Below are 13,022 nucleotides of genomic sequence, written 5' to 3' on the forward strand. Positions count from 1 at the left end.
TTAGAGATCACAAACGTCCAATGATCATAAACTACACCGTGGCCGTTTTTCTTACCTGACATGGCCTCAAGGCCATCGACATTGACGTGACACTTCCATACACTGAAAAACAAGGAAGACGCTCATCAAGAAGTACAATTCCACAAGAATTAGATGGAAGAAAAACCTGCTCTATTCGGTGATGACCTCGTAACCAAGCTAAACAACGAGAAGAATGCCATGATGGCATTGACACATCTCGAAGCCACTTTCGACCACTACTGGGTCACTCTAGTGCCTGACCTTGAAGACCTGAGCGTAGATTTTAAGGTCAAGTGCAGGACGATTTGGAAGCTTGTTACAAGGCCGGAGAACCATCTCGTATAACAACGCCATGGCTGAAAGATACTGGTCTCGTGCTCACCAACCTCTCACACGGCCTCGGACGCAGTGGAAACGAGGCTTCCTATAGACCTAGCCCTTTTCAGTCAAGACGGAGAAATATCCAATCATCGTGCTTCAAAGCCGTGCCGATCAATAGCTTTGGCTCCACCTCAGAGTCTACCTCCTCCCTATATTCTACATGTCCCGTGACGTTGATTGTGTGATCCCTATTGGTGGTAAAACCGCACTTCCCCGTGGGTTGTATTTCTGGGGTCAAATATTGCGGAGGTGCATGACATCGTCAGCTCGTATGTCGTTGAGATATAAGTTGCTCGACTTTCGACCAGGAGAACTGTATCCTTCATACTCAGTCTCCAAAGTCGTCATGGCACTCAGTACCATCCTTCTGGCAGCTACCAGCCTCTTCTCTTTTGCCTTAACGAGCCCCCTCGAACCAAGAGCCCCAGCCCCCTTCAGCAATTTCAACGACAACACTGTCTTTGTTCCAGCATCGAACTACACAAGCTGGCGTACGATATACGCTCGAACGCTCCAACTCGCAGACAAGTCCTTGATAATCTCCTGGGAAGATTACGATCCGGTTCCCGGCCCTCAGCAGTACTTCCCAATCTACAAGTCCGACGACGGTGGTGCGACGTGGTACAACTTCACTCGGGTCTATGACCAGGTCAACGGCTGGGGTCTTCGGTATCAGCCGTATTTCTACACTTTGGAGCAGAAACTCGGCGCCTACCCAGCAGGAACAATTCTTCTCTCAGGTGTCTCGACTCCGTCAGATCTCAGCCAGGCGTACATCGAGCTCTACGCTAGCACAGACAACGCCAAAACTTGGAAGTTCGTCAGCCATATCGCATACGGAGCTGGTCCAGAAACCGTCACCAATGGAGACAAGGCTGTGTGGGAGCCTTTCTTTTACTTTTACAACGGCCAGCTCATTTGTTACTACTCGGACCAGAGAGACCCGGCTCATGCTCAGAAGCTCGTCACTGTGACGACAAAGGATCTCAAGACTTGGACCAGCCCAGTCAATGCTGTTGCTCAACCAGATTATGGCGACCGTCCCGGCATGGCTACAGTTGCATATATCAAGTCGACAGGCAAATACATCATGACCTTCGAGTATTGTGGCGGCCCCAGTGCCAGCGGCTGTCCAGCGTACTACAAAGTAGCCAGCTCTCCTCTCGGATTTGGGAGTGTCGACCCCCAGCCGATCATCTCCAACGACTCGAGCAAGTTGATCCCCAACGGTTCTCCGTATGTGGTATGGACTCCCAAGCCAGGCGCTACCGATGGATCCGGGATTATCATCATGAACGGCAACTCGCGCGAGGAAGTCTTCGTCAACGACGATTCGGCGGGTGTCAATGGATGGAGGGCAGTGAATGTCGGCCAGTGGTCTGCGTACTCCAGGAGCTTGCGTATCATCAGCTCTGGAGGGAAGAACATGCTCTTGCTTGCGAATGGTGGCAATATGGGCTGCAATCCATGTACGAACAACTTTGTGGCTGTCGGTGTTGTCGATATTCCCAGTTGATGAGTTTGGCCACAGGGAGTGGACAGGATTTGAACTGCAAAGTCGATAAGCCATAGGCGGGAAAATGCTTCATGTTCAGCTAGATTCAAATGAAGCTTGCGTTCGCGTCGAAATTGGGTGCATCGAGACCAAAGAGTGGATCGAAAGTGAAAGGGCCATTCAAGGAATTTTGAAGGCATTCGTCTGCAACAAGCATGCTTGTAGAGTGAATGACGTTGTTTCCTCGCTGGTTCTCGTGTTGATTCGCTGATAGCAAGCTGGTCTCCGGGTCACAATCGTCAGTGGAAAGCAGTCCTTGGGGCGAAAAGTCAAAGGTCTTCATGATGGCGTCCAGGTCATAGTCGGCCAAATCATCGTCGAGAGACAACATTGTATCCGTCGTTAGGTTCTGATTGTTCCCCAGAAAATCATCTCGTCCTGTGCCTTCCAGTGGGTAATCGACCTGACAACCCTCCATGCCTTCAGAACGAGGCTTCGCGGCCACGAAAGTCTTCCCAACGTCCACGTTCAGACGCTTCATAAGTCCTAAGAGAATTGCCATAGATTGTCTGGGCGCGTGGCATCTTGTCTGCTGTTCAGAAAGTACTTCTAGACAGAAGCGTAGCGATTGGTGTGCTCTTGAGCCAGTGGCATGCTGCGCAGCTAACCTCACGTGGATGGTCGCGCTCACATAGGTTGCGTATGACAAGAAGTACGGGCAGCTCTTGACGCAGAAGTGCTCCACATAAAGCCGCAGAATCTTGTCGATCTCCTTTGCTGCCTTCATGCTCGTCGAGAAGGCAGAGTCGACGCTTGGGTCCGAGACATTTCCAATGTGGCCACCCGAGACGAAGGGGCGATGGAGAAGGATGGATAGAGATTGGTACATCGCCCTGTCATCGTATTGGTCAGTAGTCTAGCTGATAGTTCGGGTATGGATACCTTACATTAAAGCCAGCGTGTGTGGCAGGACATTGAACCACCTAAGATTATTCCAGTCCAAATTAAGGTGTGATGGCAATGAAGCTTTCCATCTCTCTAGGTCGCCGTGCAATCCTCGAGCGGCACCTAGGAGCTCTTCAACACCAGTGCTGGAGGCCTTCTCAGCGTAAAGAGTCGACAAAATGCTCTCAGCGATGACGCTGAGCTTGCATGTTTGCTCGAATGTAGTGACTGCGCGAGTGGGAATGCAAGTTTGTGTGGCAATAGCAGCGAACGTGACCGTGTTGAAGGGCTCCAACTCCTCGTACTCATCCAAGAACGATATCGGAACGTTGCTATCCGCAACTCGTAGTCGACACTGACGCCCTTGGTAGATCGATTGTACCTTGTCGGCAACTGTGTAAAAGATCTTAACAAGAGGCTGGTGTGGGAGAAATAGCTCACTTACTGAATGCTGCCCAGAATAACCGTCGACCGACCTCACCACTTTCAACAGAGCCTGACCGATAGAAGTCTGAACGAACAGTGTGTAGGCCAAGATCAACGATCATGTTGATCGCGATTCCCAGGTAGTGCCAAGAAAGGCTTCTCTCGTCACACCAGGAGAAAAGAGCATCCGAGATGAGCAAAAGCGCCTGTATGGTCGTGACTCTACTCTTGCAAAGAATTTGGGTCTCTTTGTCATAAAGCATCTCCTCGGCCTTCCTTCGAAAGACAGGACCGCCTTCACAGAAATCGGATGCCTGATCGAGCGACAGTGTACGGGGAGAATGCTTAGAAGCGATGAACAGCATGGCGTTAAGTAGTAATGGTGTGAAGTACGGTCCGTAGCAGGCCATGTCTCGCATGAATGTTGGACGGTAGACGACAGTCCCTGTATAGTGTTGACGACTCCAGAAGGCAGAGAGCAGCCGGATGCATAATTCAGGTTCGACGTCTCCATAAGCGAGAATGCCACCATCGACATGCATGGTCTCTAGTTGGCCTTGTAGAGGAGTCAGCTACAGAGATATCTAGTGGATACGAGACATGTCAAGCATTCTTACGCTGCGTTGATGCTCTCGCGAGCAAGTGATCTCTCTCATGGCTCGTAGCCAAACTTGCAGATTGCTGTCCATGGACCGGTCCATGTCTGTCAAACAGGGCACTCGAAGGGCCATGGAACGGCGTCTGTCGAAAGACGGCTGCAGGTTCAGCGATGAATTGGTCTTGCAGGCCAGAACTGCTGTCCGGCGTCGGCGGAGTCTGAAGCAGTGAAAGTGAGGTTCGCAGTTCTTCATTCTGCTGCGCTAGATGGGCAATCCGGGAGTTGGTTGGTCTCTCTTTCGCAGGTCGCTCTGAGTATACGCAATCTCTTCCAAACTGGGTGCACTTGTTACACGGCTTCCCACTGTCGCAGCCGAGCTTCCTTCGCCTGCAGAAGTCGCAGGCTACGGCTGCTTTTTGCTTGCGTCTTCGAGTTGATGGGTCTGCTGGCATCCTGTAAGATAAGTGTTTCACCGTTTCTCGTTCAAAAGAGATGGAGCCGTGCCAATGATTGAGTCATCGGAAGGTGACAATCGTGTAGAAGAGAGGAAACGGAGAGAGGGCGGAGGGAGCGGGAGCTGAGAGAGCTGAGACGGAAGGGCAGAGTCCGCGATCGGCAAAGATGTCTCCCTGTTCGGAAGTTGATTGCAAACGAGACGGCAATGATATGTCCCAGCTGAGCATTTCCACCACAGCTTTTTGCGTGAGAATTCGAGCCTTTGACTGGACACAAACTCTGTATTTCTGTGTTTGTAGGTGGGAGGCACAATTATGACAAGCAACCAGGAACTCCTCTCAAAGTCTCCGCAGTCCGTCTCAATAGACCCGTATAGTACTCATCCGACAAAACACCAGATCCATGGTCGATAATGAACTGCAACTGCGCAGGAGGAACATCAATATCACCAGACTCGATCTGATCCTTTCCAAAGTTGCCCACAGGCGAACGATCAATCGGAGGCGAAGCTTCGAACGCGAGAGCACCATCATAGCCGGTCTCAGCGAGGACTGCGAGTATCTTATGCCAATCGAAGCTCCCTTCTCCAGCTGCGAGACGGTTGTGGTCGGCGACGTGGAAGTCCACCACTCGCCCCTTGCAGGCTCGCAGTGCTGCATACAGGTCTTTCTCCTCGAGTGCCAAATGAAATGGGTCGAAAGTGATCCCGCAGTCAAAGCCAACCTCATCCGTCAGCCTTAGTGTCTGATCGGTTCGGTTCAAAAAGTGCGTCTCGAAGCGGTTCAAAGGCTCCAAGCCAATGCGAATGTTTCGCTCTTTTGCAAAAGCTGCGACTTCGCGAAGACTGTCAACGACCCATTGCCATTCCTCTTCTGGCGAGGCCGAGGGAACAATCTTGCCGACTCTGCCCGGCACGACCGTGACGATCTCTCCTCCAAGCTCTGCGGCCATCAAAACGACATCCTTCATGTAGTTGATCGTTCTGCGGCGCTGCTCGGGGTCAGCTGCCGTCAGGTCGCGGTCTCCTGTCTGAATCGTAACGGTTCCCCAGCAGCGAATCTGATATTCTTGCAAGAGCTTGCGAGTCTCTTCGATTGGGTACTGCTCGCGTTCGCATGCTAACTCAATGCTCGAATAGCCCAGGTTCCTTAGTCGTGCAAGAGTCGTGCGAAGGGATTCCGGACGCATCCAAGTGTGTGAAGAGAGATGCATCTTTGAAGAGGTGGATGGTTTGGTTGTTGGAGGCAATGAATGCGTCGCTGGCTTCGAACACGCAACTATACTTTAAAGTCTATCGCCGAGACCCAAAGCGATCCTCGGATGTTACGACGATTGACTTCTTGTGGATCTTCACCATTCCACTCGAGTGGACCGAAAGCGTCCGTCATCTCTCCTACTTTCAGGGACTGACGAAGCTCACTGTCCTTCTTCAGAGTGTTTTGCGATCCTGGAGATGATGGAGGTACGTGGTTCACGCTGAGCAGTCCGAGCAGGGTATTCGTTGTTGATAGCGAGAAAGTCCGAAGCGGATCATCCTGCTCCGTTTGCTCTCGTCAGCCTGCGCAAGCGGAGTGCCCCAACCCGCCCACAAACGGGTCCAAAATGCCACACATGAGTGCTTCCAGAGGTTCACGTGTACTTAAAGGCGTAGCCGTGTACTCATTGAAAGTGCAGTCAGATCCACCACTTTCCCTCGAACAGCAACACAAATCCACCCAAACTCTTGCCATATTGCAGAATGTCGACTGTGCCATCAGCGGACCCGGCGTTCGACGCCTTCAATATCTTTGAAGAAACGTGAGCTGACCTTCAGACATGCGTATCGCAGCGTAACTCACTGAATGCAGATACAAGACCGTCAGCTCCCACGATATCAAAGCTGCAGTCCTCATCCCCAAGAGACTGCAGTCTGGCCGACACCCAGTGATAATCAACATCCACGGCGGCTTCTTCGCGACAGGCCATTCACTCTTCGCACCATGGTTCCATCCCTGGCTCATCAAGATGGCGCTAGAGCAAGGTGCCATCCTAATCTCAGCAGACTACAGGCTACTACCCACCCCGAATGGAATTGCAGACCAGCTTGAAGATCTCGAAGATTTCTGGCAGTGGACGAAGGCGGAACTTCCTTCTATTCTTCAAGATGGCGTGCCCGACCAAGCCCTTGATTTCGAGCATTTGCTACTCGTGGGTGGCTCAGCTGGCGGGTATTGTGTGTCCCAAGTGGCCTTGTCCCATCCAGATGAGATATCGGCGCTTGCGATGGCGTATCCTTGTGTTGATCTCAAAGACAGCATCCTCTCGGAAGGACCTCCGCCAGGCAAACCGACGGTATTGCGCTTTCCTCTGGAAGACATCCCCTCGAAAGAAGAGGGCCTGAAGTGGATCAAGGAGAAGCGCGGTACCGTTGCAAGCAAAGGCGAGCTGGAGATCACACCTTACTGCGTCTCGTTGTCCCAGAACGGGCTCTTTTTTTCTGAAGTCCTCGAGCACAATGGCGTGCGCCTGACTACCAACGAGTTGCCCCTCGAGCGGCTGGAAGCTGGTGCAAGACTGCCGAAGAATGTGTTAGTCATATCACTCTGCGTCCGACAACGTACTTCATGCTGACCACAGACAGATGGATCTTCCACGGAGATAATGACTCGGTCGTCTATCTGCACCAGTCCGAGAAATTTGTCGATCTTGCTCGAACCAAGCTCCCAGAGATAAACCTGCGCTTTGATGTGGCCGAAGGCAAAGACCATGCGTTTGATATGGATGCCTCAGTGTGGGGCTCGTATCCAGCCAGCAAGGATGCAATTGCATTCTTGACAAAAGCGTGGCTGGAATGATGGATTAGCGCTTAGGCCTGTCACGCTCGTTGTTCAGCTAAGAAATGGACTGCATCAAACTGCGATCCCACCCATTTCCAAGGATTGATCGAGTGCTTGACTGTGTTCGAATTACTTCAACAAATCGCAACCAGGAAGAATCGCCAAGCGTCCATCGTGCAGAACGAGGAGCGTAACGATCTGCGTGACTCCAACCGCTCACTCCCGCAGGGTAGCCATTGCATCGCTGACGAATTGCTCCCTCTCTACAAACCCTTGAATGGGCCTGGTGGCAGTTGAGCTCTCAATGTGTTGGCCCGTCTGTCCAGCATATGTCCAGTCGCGTTCGTCAAGCGGTAAGGAATGCTCCAGGAGGAATCGCACCATCCATCGATCGATACGGTGAGTGTTTGGATCAGCTGATTGTAGGCAAGCACTTTGAAAGGCCGATAATCGGGTGATCTATATTGAAGGTTAGCATGATTCATGCATGAGCTTTGCAATTCTGTCGGCAGAAGGGTTCGAAATGCAAAAGTAGCTAGGCGGAGGTTAGGGGTCGACACTGGGAAGGAGAATCTCTGCTTCCTTTGCATTGCCGGATGTTTGGATTGAAACCCGAAAGTCGGCCTCTGCTGCCAAATCGAGCTGCTTCTTGAGTGAACGCCTAACCCATTCGTGGGAAACGTCAAACGGAAGAGTCTCTAGATCTGATGACCTGACAAGCTTCTTGGCCGATACAATGAATTTTCAACTCACCATTCGCTCCAAGCTTGGCCAAAAGTTCCTCATCTCAATAAGGGCAATGAAATTGGTATTCAAAAGTGCCCGTGTCACCTCGAGCTCATCTTCTTTTCCAAACAACAACATATGCAGCAAGACAGAAGACGACACCACGGTCATGTGGCCGACTGTGGCGTAGACGGCTTCGCAGCCAGGGGTCTCGCGAGACTTGCGGAGAAGGTCGCTGTAGCTTGAAGCATGACGCTTACACCGTTCTGCGAAGTCCTTTGATACGGCTGTTGACGGTCTCTGCAAGTCCAAGTACTGAAAGTAGAGCAATGTAGCGTAGTGGTGGTAGCCCAGGTGCAGACCGACGTAGGCGCCGCCCAGACCTTTCGTCGCATGCTCATCGAAGTTGCGATCGTTAAGTCTCATCCGCCGAGGTAACGACGCAAGCCAGTCATCCAGTCGATGCGATATCTTGAGTGCGCTTTCGTCAGCACTTGCATCATCCAGGCTATCGTCATCAACAAGCCTCCTGTTCAAGTCCTGGACAAGCGGGAAAATCTCGACCAGCGTAAGCATGTATGCCCAGAGGCCTGACGACGCTTCTATCGCTGTATCGTGTGGCCGAGCGGCTTGGAAAGCAGCTTCATCGATGGGAAGCTCAATGGCTCTGCTTATGTTGTAGAGTTGACGCGGAAGGCCAAGGCCTGCACTACACCAGTAATCTGCCATGAAAAGAGTCCACCACACTCTAGTCTTTGTCTCCCTCGTGACGACATCGTCCGTGGCGTTAGGCTCGTGCAGTTTCAATATATGCGCCATGCGATTCGCGATACCAAAGTAAAGCGTTTCCGAAGAAGGCGACAACTCGGCAGCGCAGATGTTGGCCAGTAAGATCAGAGTCTGGATATTTTCCAAAGTCACGTTCTCCAGATCAGCTTGCAACAGCCGTTTGGCCTCCAAACTCAACGGCTTGTTCAGAGCATGAAGCTCAGGATCTTTGCTCAAGCTACTCCCAAGACTGCAAATACTGTAAAGCAAATGGTTCGAGATAGTCTCCTCTCGAATGTCGTGCCAGAGTGTGGCAATATGGAACAAGCTATGCGGTCGGTCGTGAATCAAATGAAGATAATTCCCGACCAGATTCATTGCGACGGCATCGGTCAGAGCCACAGTGGTGCCATCCGCAGTGAAATGAATGCGAAATACAGAGGATGGTCTTGCTGGAGCGAGTCGGCCTCCTGGATTGCAGCCAGCCTTTCGAGAGGATAGGGAGCAAGGCTGACTATGCCGCACACATTGAATGCAGCCGTCCACGGTGATGGTCGTACATTTTCGTTTCATCATCCGGCATCGGACGCATGCTATCGCTCGACGCATGATTCATCGTGGCGGGCTCATCTTCCAGAAGAAACAAAATGTTATGATCAAGTATATAGAGACGAGAAGGAGGTTCAGAGGAAGAGGGTGGCGTGAAGTGAATGCGCTAAGTTTAGCGCGCTGAGCCATTCCTCTTGAGGCTCTAGCGTGTTTTCACGCGACAACATCCTTCACACGGACATCTCGGCCGCGTCTTGCATCTCACAATACTACCCGACTGCGGTTTTCTACTCTTGAGGACGGATCTTCTTTGCACGGTTCCTTGTAAACTCACGACACACGACGAAATAGTACATACAGAGCTTTAGCCCAGTCAAAAGCTTGAAACTCGTCCTATTTCATACACTCATGTTCATCTTGACAGCCGCGTACGGCTTGTAATCCAGAACCTTGAAGTCCTCGGCTTTCCACCCATCGATACTGCACCCTACTTCTCGCTCGATTGCCAGTGTCGGAAAGTCTCGAGGCTCACGCTGTATCTGAACTTCGAGGGCTTCCCGGTGATCCAAATAGATATGGGCATCGCCCATGGTGTGAGTCAAACTCCCAGGAATGAGATCGGTAGCCCGCGCGATCATATGTGTGAGAAGGGCATACGAGGCGATGTTGAAAGGTACACCAAGACCCATATCGTTCGACCGCTGATATAGGAGCGTGTGCAGTGTTCCACGCTTGCTGCCGTCCGGTCGTGTGGGTGAAGAACCTGGGAAGGAGACGTAGAATTGCGCAAACATGTGGCAAGGCGGGAGAGCCATCTTCTTCATGTCTGCGGGGTTCCATGCAGATAGGATTATCCTTCGATCGTATGGGTTTGTCTTCAGCTTGTGTATTACTTCGGCCAGTTGGTCGACTCCTTGGCCAGTGTAATCGGTATGACAATCTTTGTATTCTGCACCAAAGTGCCGCCATTGGAAGCCGTATACAGGTCCCAAGTCTCCCTCTTCTCGATGTGACAGTCCGACAGAGTCCAAGTATGCTCTGCTGCCATTTCCGTCCCAAATGTGTACGTTCTGATCTTGCAGGGTCTTTGCATTCGTGTCGCCGGCCACGAACCAGAGTATTTCTGCCACAACTGCTCTCAAGAACACTCGCTTTGTCGTGAGAAGAGGCAAAACAAGAGTGCCATCTGGCTTCGAGAGAGTGTATTTGTGCTGCGGCGGGAATGGTATCGAGAGTGTGCCGGTGCCCGTGCGATCTGGTCGATGCTCGCCATCTTGGAAGATGTCGCGGATGAGGTCGATGTATTGAAGTTCTTCGTGGGGTTTAAATGCTGCAGTCTTGCCATTTGTCTCCGTGTGGCCTTCAGCGACTGTTTCCACCGCCGATGGAGCCATGTTGTGGTGTGAGTCGATCGTGGTGGGAAGGTTGATTGAAGCGCGTCGAGGAAGACGCGACTGAAGTCTTAGCGTGTCGGCTCTCCAGCCTCGGCCCGCCTGCAGCTATCCGAGAAGAACGCCACACGTGGCTTCGCCGCCGACGACGGCATCTGCATGTGATGCCACCAGCCCAAGCACCGGCCTCCATCTTTCATTCACTCAACTCCTTCCCCTCCCACAACCTCCACCACGATGGGCATTGGCGACAGGAAGATCCAGAGCTGGCTGTCAGATGCGCTACTGGTGATCGCAGCTGTACGTGCCCATCTCTACCACATCGAACTCTGCTAACTAGTGCAGCCTGTTCTTGCATACTACCTCGCCCGCCAAATCCTCACACGACTCGATCCAGACTCTGGCGCTAAAGCCGAAGCACATCAGAAGGCTATCCAAGCTTCTCAAAGACTACAGAGCATCTTCTCGAATCACGAGCGGGACGAGGAAGACGACCATGCATACGATTCGGAAGAGGATGAGCGAGGGGCATACCGCGAGCGACCACGAAAGCAGGACCTCAACCTCACAGCATACGAGCAGACAATAGCTATGGAAGTTGTCAGTCCTCGGGATATCCCTGTAACATTCGACGATATAGGTGGACTAGACAACATCATAGAAGAGCTGCGGGAGAGCGTGATCTACCCCTTGACGATGCCACATCTCTATGCCAACCACTCATCCTTACTCACGGCGCCAAGTGGCGTATTACTCTATGGACCTCCGGGATGTGGCAAGACCATGCTTGCGAAGGCTCTGGCTAGAGAATCAGGCGCATGCTTCATCAACCTTCACATCTCCACCCTCACTGAGAAGTGGTATGGCGATAGTAACAAGCTCGTCGCTGCCGTCTTCTCACTCGCTCGCAAACTCCAGCCCACAATAGTCTTTATCGATGAGATCGACGCAGTGCTGGGACAAAGGAGATCAGGAGAACACGAGGCAAGCGGGATGGTGAAAGCGGAGTTCATGACGCACTGGGACGGGCTGGCGTCTTCGACAACAGAGGGTGGCTCTCAAAGGATATGTATCCTTGGAGCCACCAATCGCATCCAAGACATCGACGAAGCTATCCTGCGGCGCATGCCCAAGAAGTTCCCCATATCACTACCCAATGCGGCGCAACGGCGGCAGATCTTCGAGTTGACTTTACGGGACACAAAGATCGATGGAAGATTGTTGAGGAATGCCGAGCCGTCGTTCAACATCAACACGTTGGTGAAGATCAGCGCAGGGATGAGTGGGAGTGACATCAAAGAGGCATGCAGAGATGCTGCGATGGTGCCGGTCAGAGAATACATCAAGACTGCGAAAGCGTCCGGAAAGAGTATGAACAGGAGTATCAAGGGCGATGCCGTGCGAGGGCTGCAGACAGACGACTTTTTCAACCGAAACGCCGGTGTTAAGCAACTACAGGTGAACGAGCCCGACGAGGCTGGGAGTGCAGGAAGTGGCAGCACGGAAGACGTTGAGGACTTTGGCGATGTCGAGGAGGTGGTTGATCCTCAGAGGAGGTGAAGGCAGGTCTGTGGACATGGATGAAGATGTCTACCGTGATTGCGCTGATGCTGACCTCCACTTATGATTACCAGTTGGTGCGCTGTAGGATTGGATAGATCGACAGCTTGTAATGCGATACGACAGTTCGCTTGGACACTTCATCTTCTACTATATATTCCAACAAGAACGAAAGGGTGCTTTGAGTCACCGACTCTCGATTTCGAACCCTCCGTGAGCTGACGCTTCCACGCCCCATAGGGACTGTCGTATGATCCCTGAGTTGCAACAATCTTGCCCATACTTCGATTTCTCCGTGCTGTGGACAGCCCTCTTTCCCACCCTCTTGAACCGTCACGATCGCTATGTGCCGTACACCATCAGCTCAAGTAACCTGCCAAAGCTTCATCAACATACCCCCTACAAAAAATCCATCACTCAATACGAACCCATCCCAAGTCTACCCTCAAATACTCACAACCCCCTCAAACCCACACACTAACCGGCCCCCTCGGCCCACTCGCCACCCAAACAGAAGAATTCGGCACACACCCCATCACCGACAACGTCCCCTCCACCTCCTTCTTCGTCGGCGCCTTCTCAGGATCGCACGGCTTCAAGCACTTCCTAGGTCCACGGGGCGACTCTCTCGTGTGCGTGGTGATGTCCGTGCAGCCGCTCGGGCAGGTTATCAGCTCGGTGATGGTGGCGGCGTGCAGGGTTGTGGTGCAGTAGGCGCAGGGGTTGGCGGGTGCCCAGAGGGTTGTTGTTGGGCAGATGGGGGTTGGGGTTGTGGTCGTGGGGGGCTGGGTGGTTTGGGCTGTGGTGAGGACGGTGAGGAGGGCGGGGAGGAGGAGGGGGAGTTGCATGGTTGTTGTTTGTGGTGGAGGTGCTGGTTTGGAGATGTTGGC

The 13,022-nt window shown here is 52.4% G+C and overlaps 7 protein-coding genes across 7 annotated transcripts; 3 read left to right on the top strand and 4 right to left on the bottom strand.

Annotated features, from left to right (window-relative positions):
- Positions 1–562: 562 nt before the first annotated feature.
- M409DRAFT_67943 (glycoside hydrolase family 93 protein) lies at positions 563–1,918 on the top strand (the record flags this gene model as incomplete). The annotated part of the gene is made up of 2 exons (XM_033817620.1): positions 563–651; positions 808–1,918. 2 exons carry the CDS (start codon positions 563–565, stop codon positions 1,916–1,918), a joined length of 1,200 nt encoding a protein of 399 aa, XP_033665297.1.
- Positions 1,919–2,003: 85 nt separating this feature from the next.
- M409DRAFT_25286 (uncharacterized protein) lies at positions 2,004–4,318 on the bottom strand (the record flags this gene model as incomplete). Its single annotated transcript, XM_033807621.1, has 4 exons — positions 2,004–2,790; positions 2,845–3,235; positions 3,288–3,824; positions 3,886–4,318. 4 exons carry the CDS (start codon positions 4,316–4,318, stop codon positions 2,004–2,006), a joined length of 2,148 nt encoding a protein of 715 aa, XP_033665298.1.
- A 316-nt stretch (positions 4,319–4,634) lies between these two features.
- Positions 4,635–5,534, bottom strand: M409DRAFT_25287 (uncharacterized protein; the record flags this gene model as incomplete). Its single annotated transcript, XM_033807622.1, has 1 exon — positions 4,635–5,534. The coding sequence occupies one exon, from the start codon at positions 5,532–5,534 to the stop codon at positions 4,635–4,637; it is 900 nt and encodes a 299-aa protein (XP_033665299.1).
- A 526-nt stretch (positions 5,535–6,060) lies between these two features.
- M409DRAFT_25288 (uncharacterized protein) lies at positions 6,061–7,156 on the top strand (the record flags this gene model as incomplete). Its single annotated transcript, XM_033807623.1, has 3 exons — positions 6,061–6,119; positions 6,170–6,889; positions 6,943–7,156. The coding sequence occupies 3 exons, from the start codon at positions 6,061–6,063 to the stop codon at positions 7,154–7,156; spliced, it is 993 nt and encodes a 330-aa protein (XP_033665300.1).
- A 198-nt stretch (positions 7,157–7,354) lies between these two features.
- Positions 7,355–9,241, bottom strand: M409DRAFT_67944 (uncharacterized protein; the record flags this gene model as incomplete). The annotated part of the gene is made up of 2 exons (XM_033817621.1): positions 7,355–7,597; positions 7,892–9,241. The coding sequence occupies 2 exons, from the start codon at positions 9,239–9,241 to the stop codon at positions 7,355–7,357; spliced, it is 1,593 nt and encodes a 530-aa protein (XP_033665301.1).
- Positions 9,242–9,579: 338 nt separating this feature from the next.
- M409DRAFT_25290 (uncharacterized protein) lies at positions 9,580–10,575 on the bottom strand (the record flags this gene model as incomplete). Its single annotated transcript, XM_033807624.1, has 1 exon — positions 9,580–10,575. One exon carries the CDS (start codon positions 10,573–10,575, stop codon positions 9,580–9,582), a length of 996 nt encoding a protein of 331 aa, XP_033665302.1.
- Positions 10,576–10,809: 234 nt separating this feature from the next.
- Positions 10,810–12,132, top strand: M409DRAFT_56681 (uncharacterized protein; the record flags this gene model as incomplete). Its single annotated transcript, XM_033813369.1, has 2 exons — positions 10,810–10,872; positions 10,918–12,132. The coding sequence occupies 2 exons, from the start codon at positions 10,810–10,812 to the stop codon at positions 12,130–12,132; spliced, it is 1,278 nt and encodes a 425-aa protein (XP_033665303.1).
- Between the last annotated feature and the right edge of the window lie 890 nt (positions 12,133–13,022).

This window comes from Zasmidium cellare, assembly GCF_010093935.1.
Source record: "Zasmidium cellare ATCC 36951 unplaced genomic scaffold M409scaffold_26, whole genome shotgun sequence".
NCBI lineage: Eukaryota > Fungi > Ascomycota > Dothideomycetes > Mycosphaerellales > Mycosphaerellaceae > Zasmidium > Zasmidium cellare.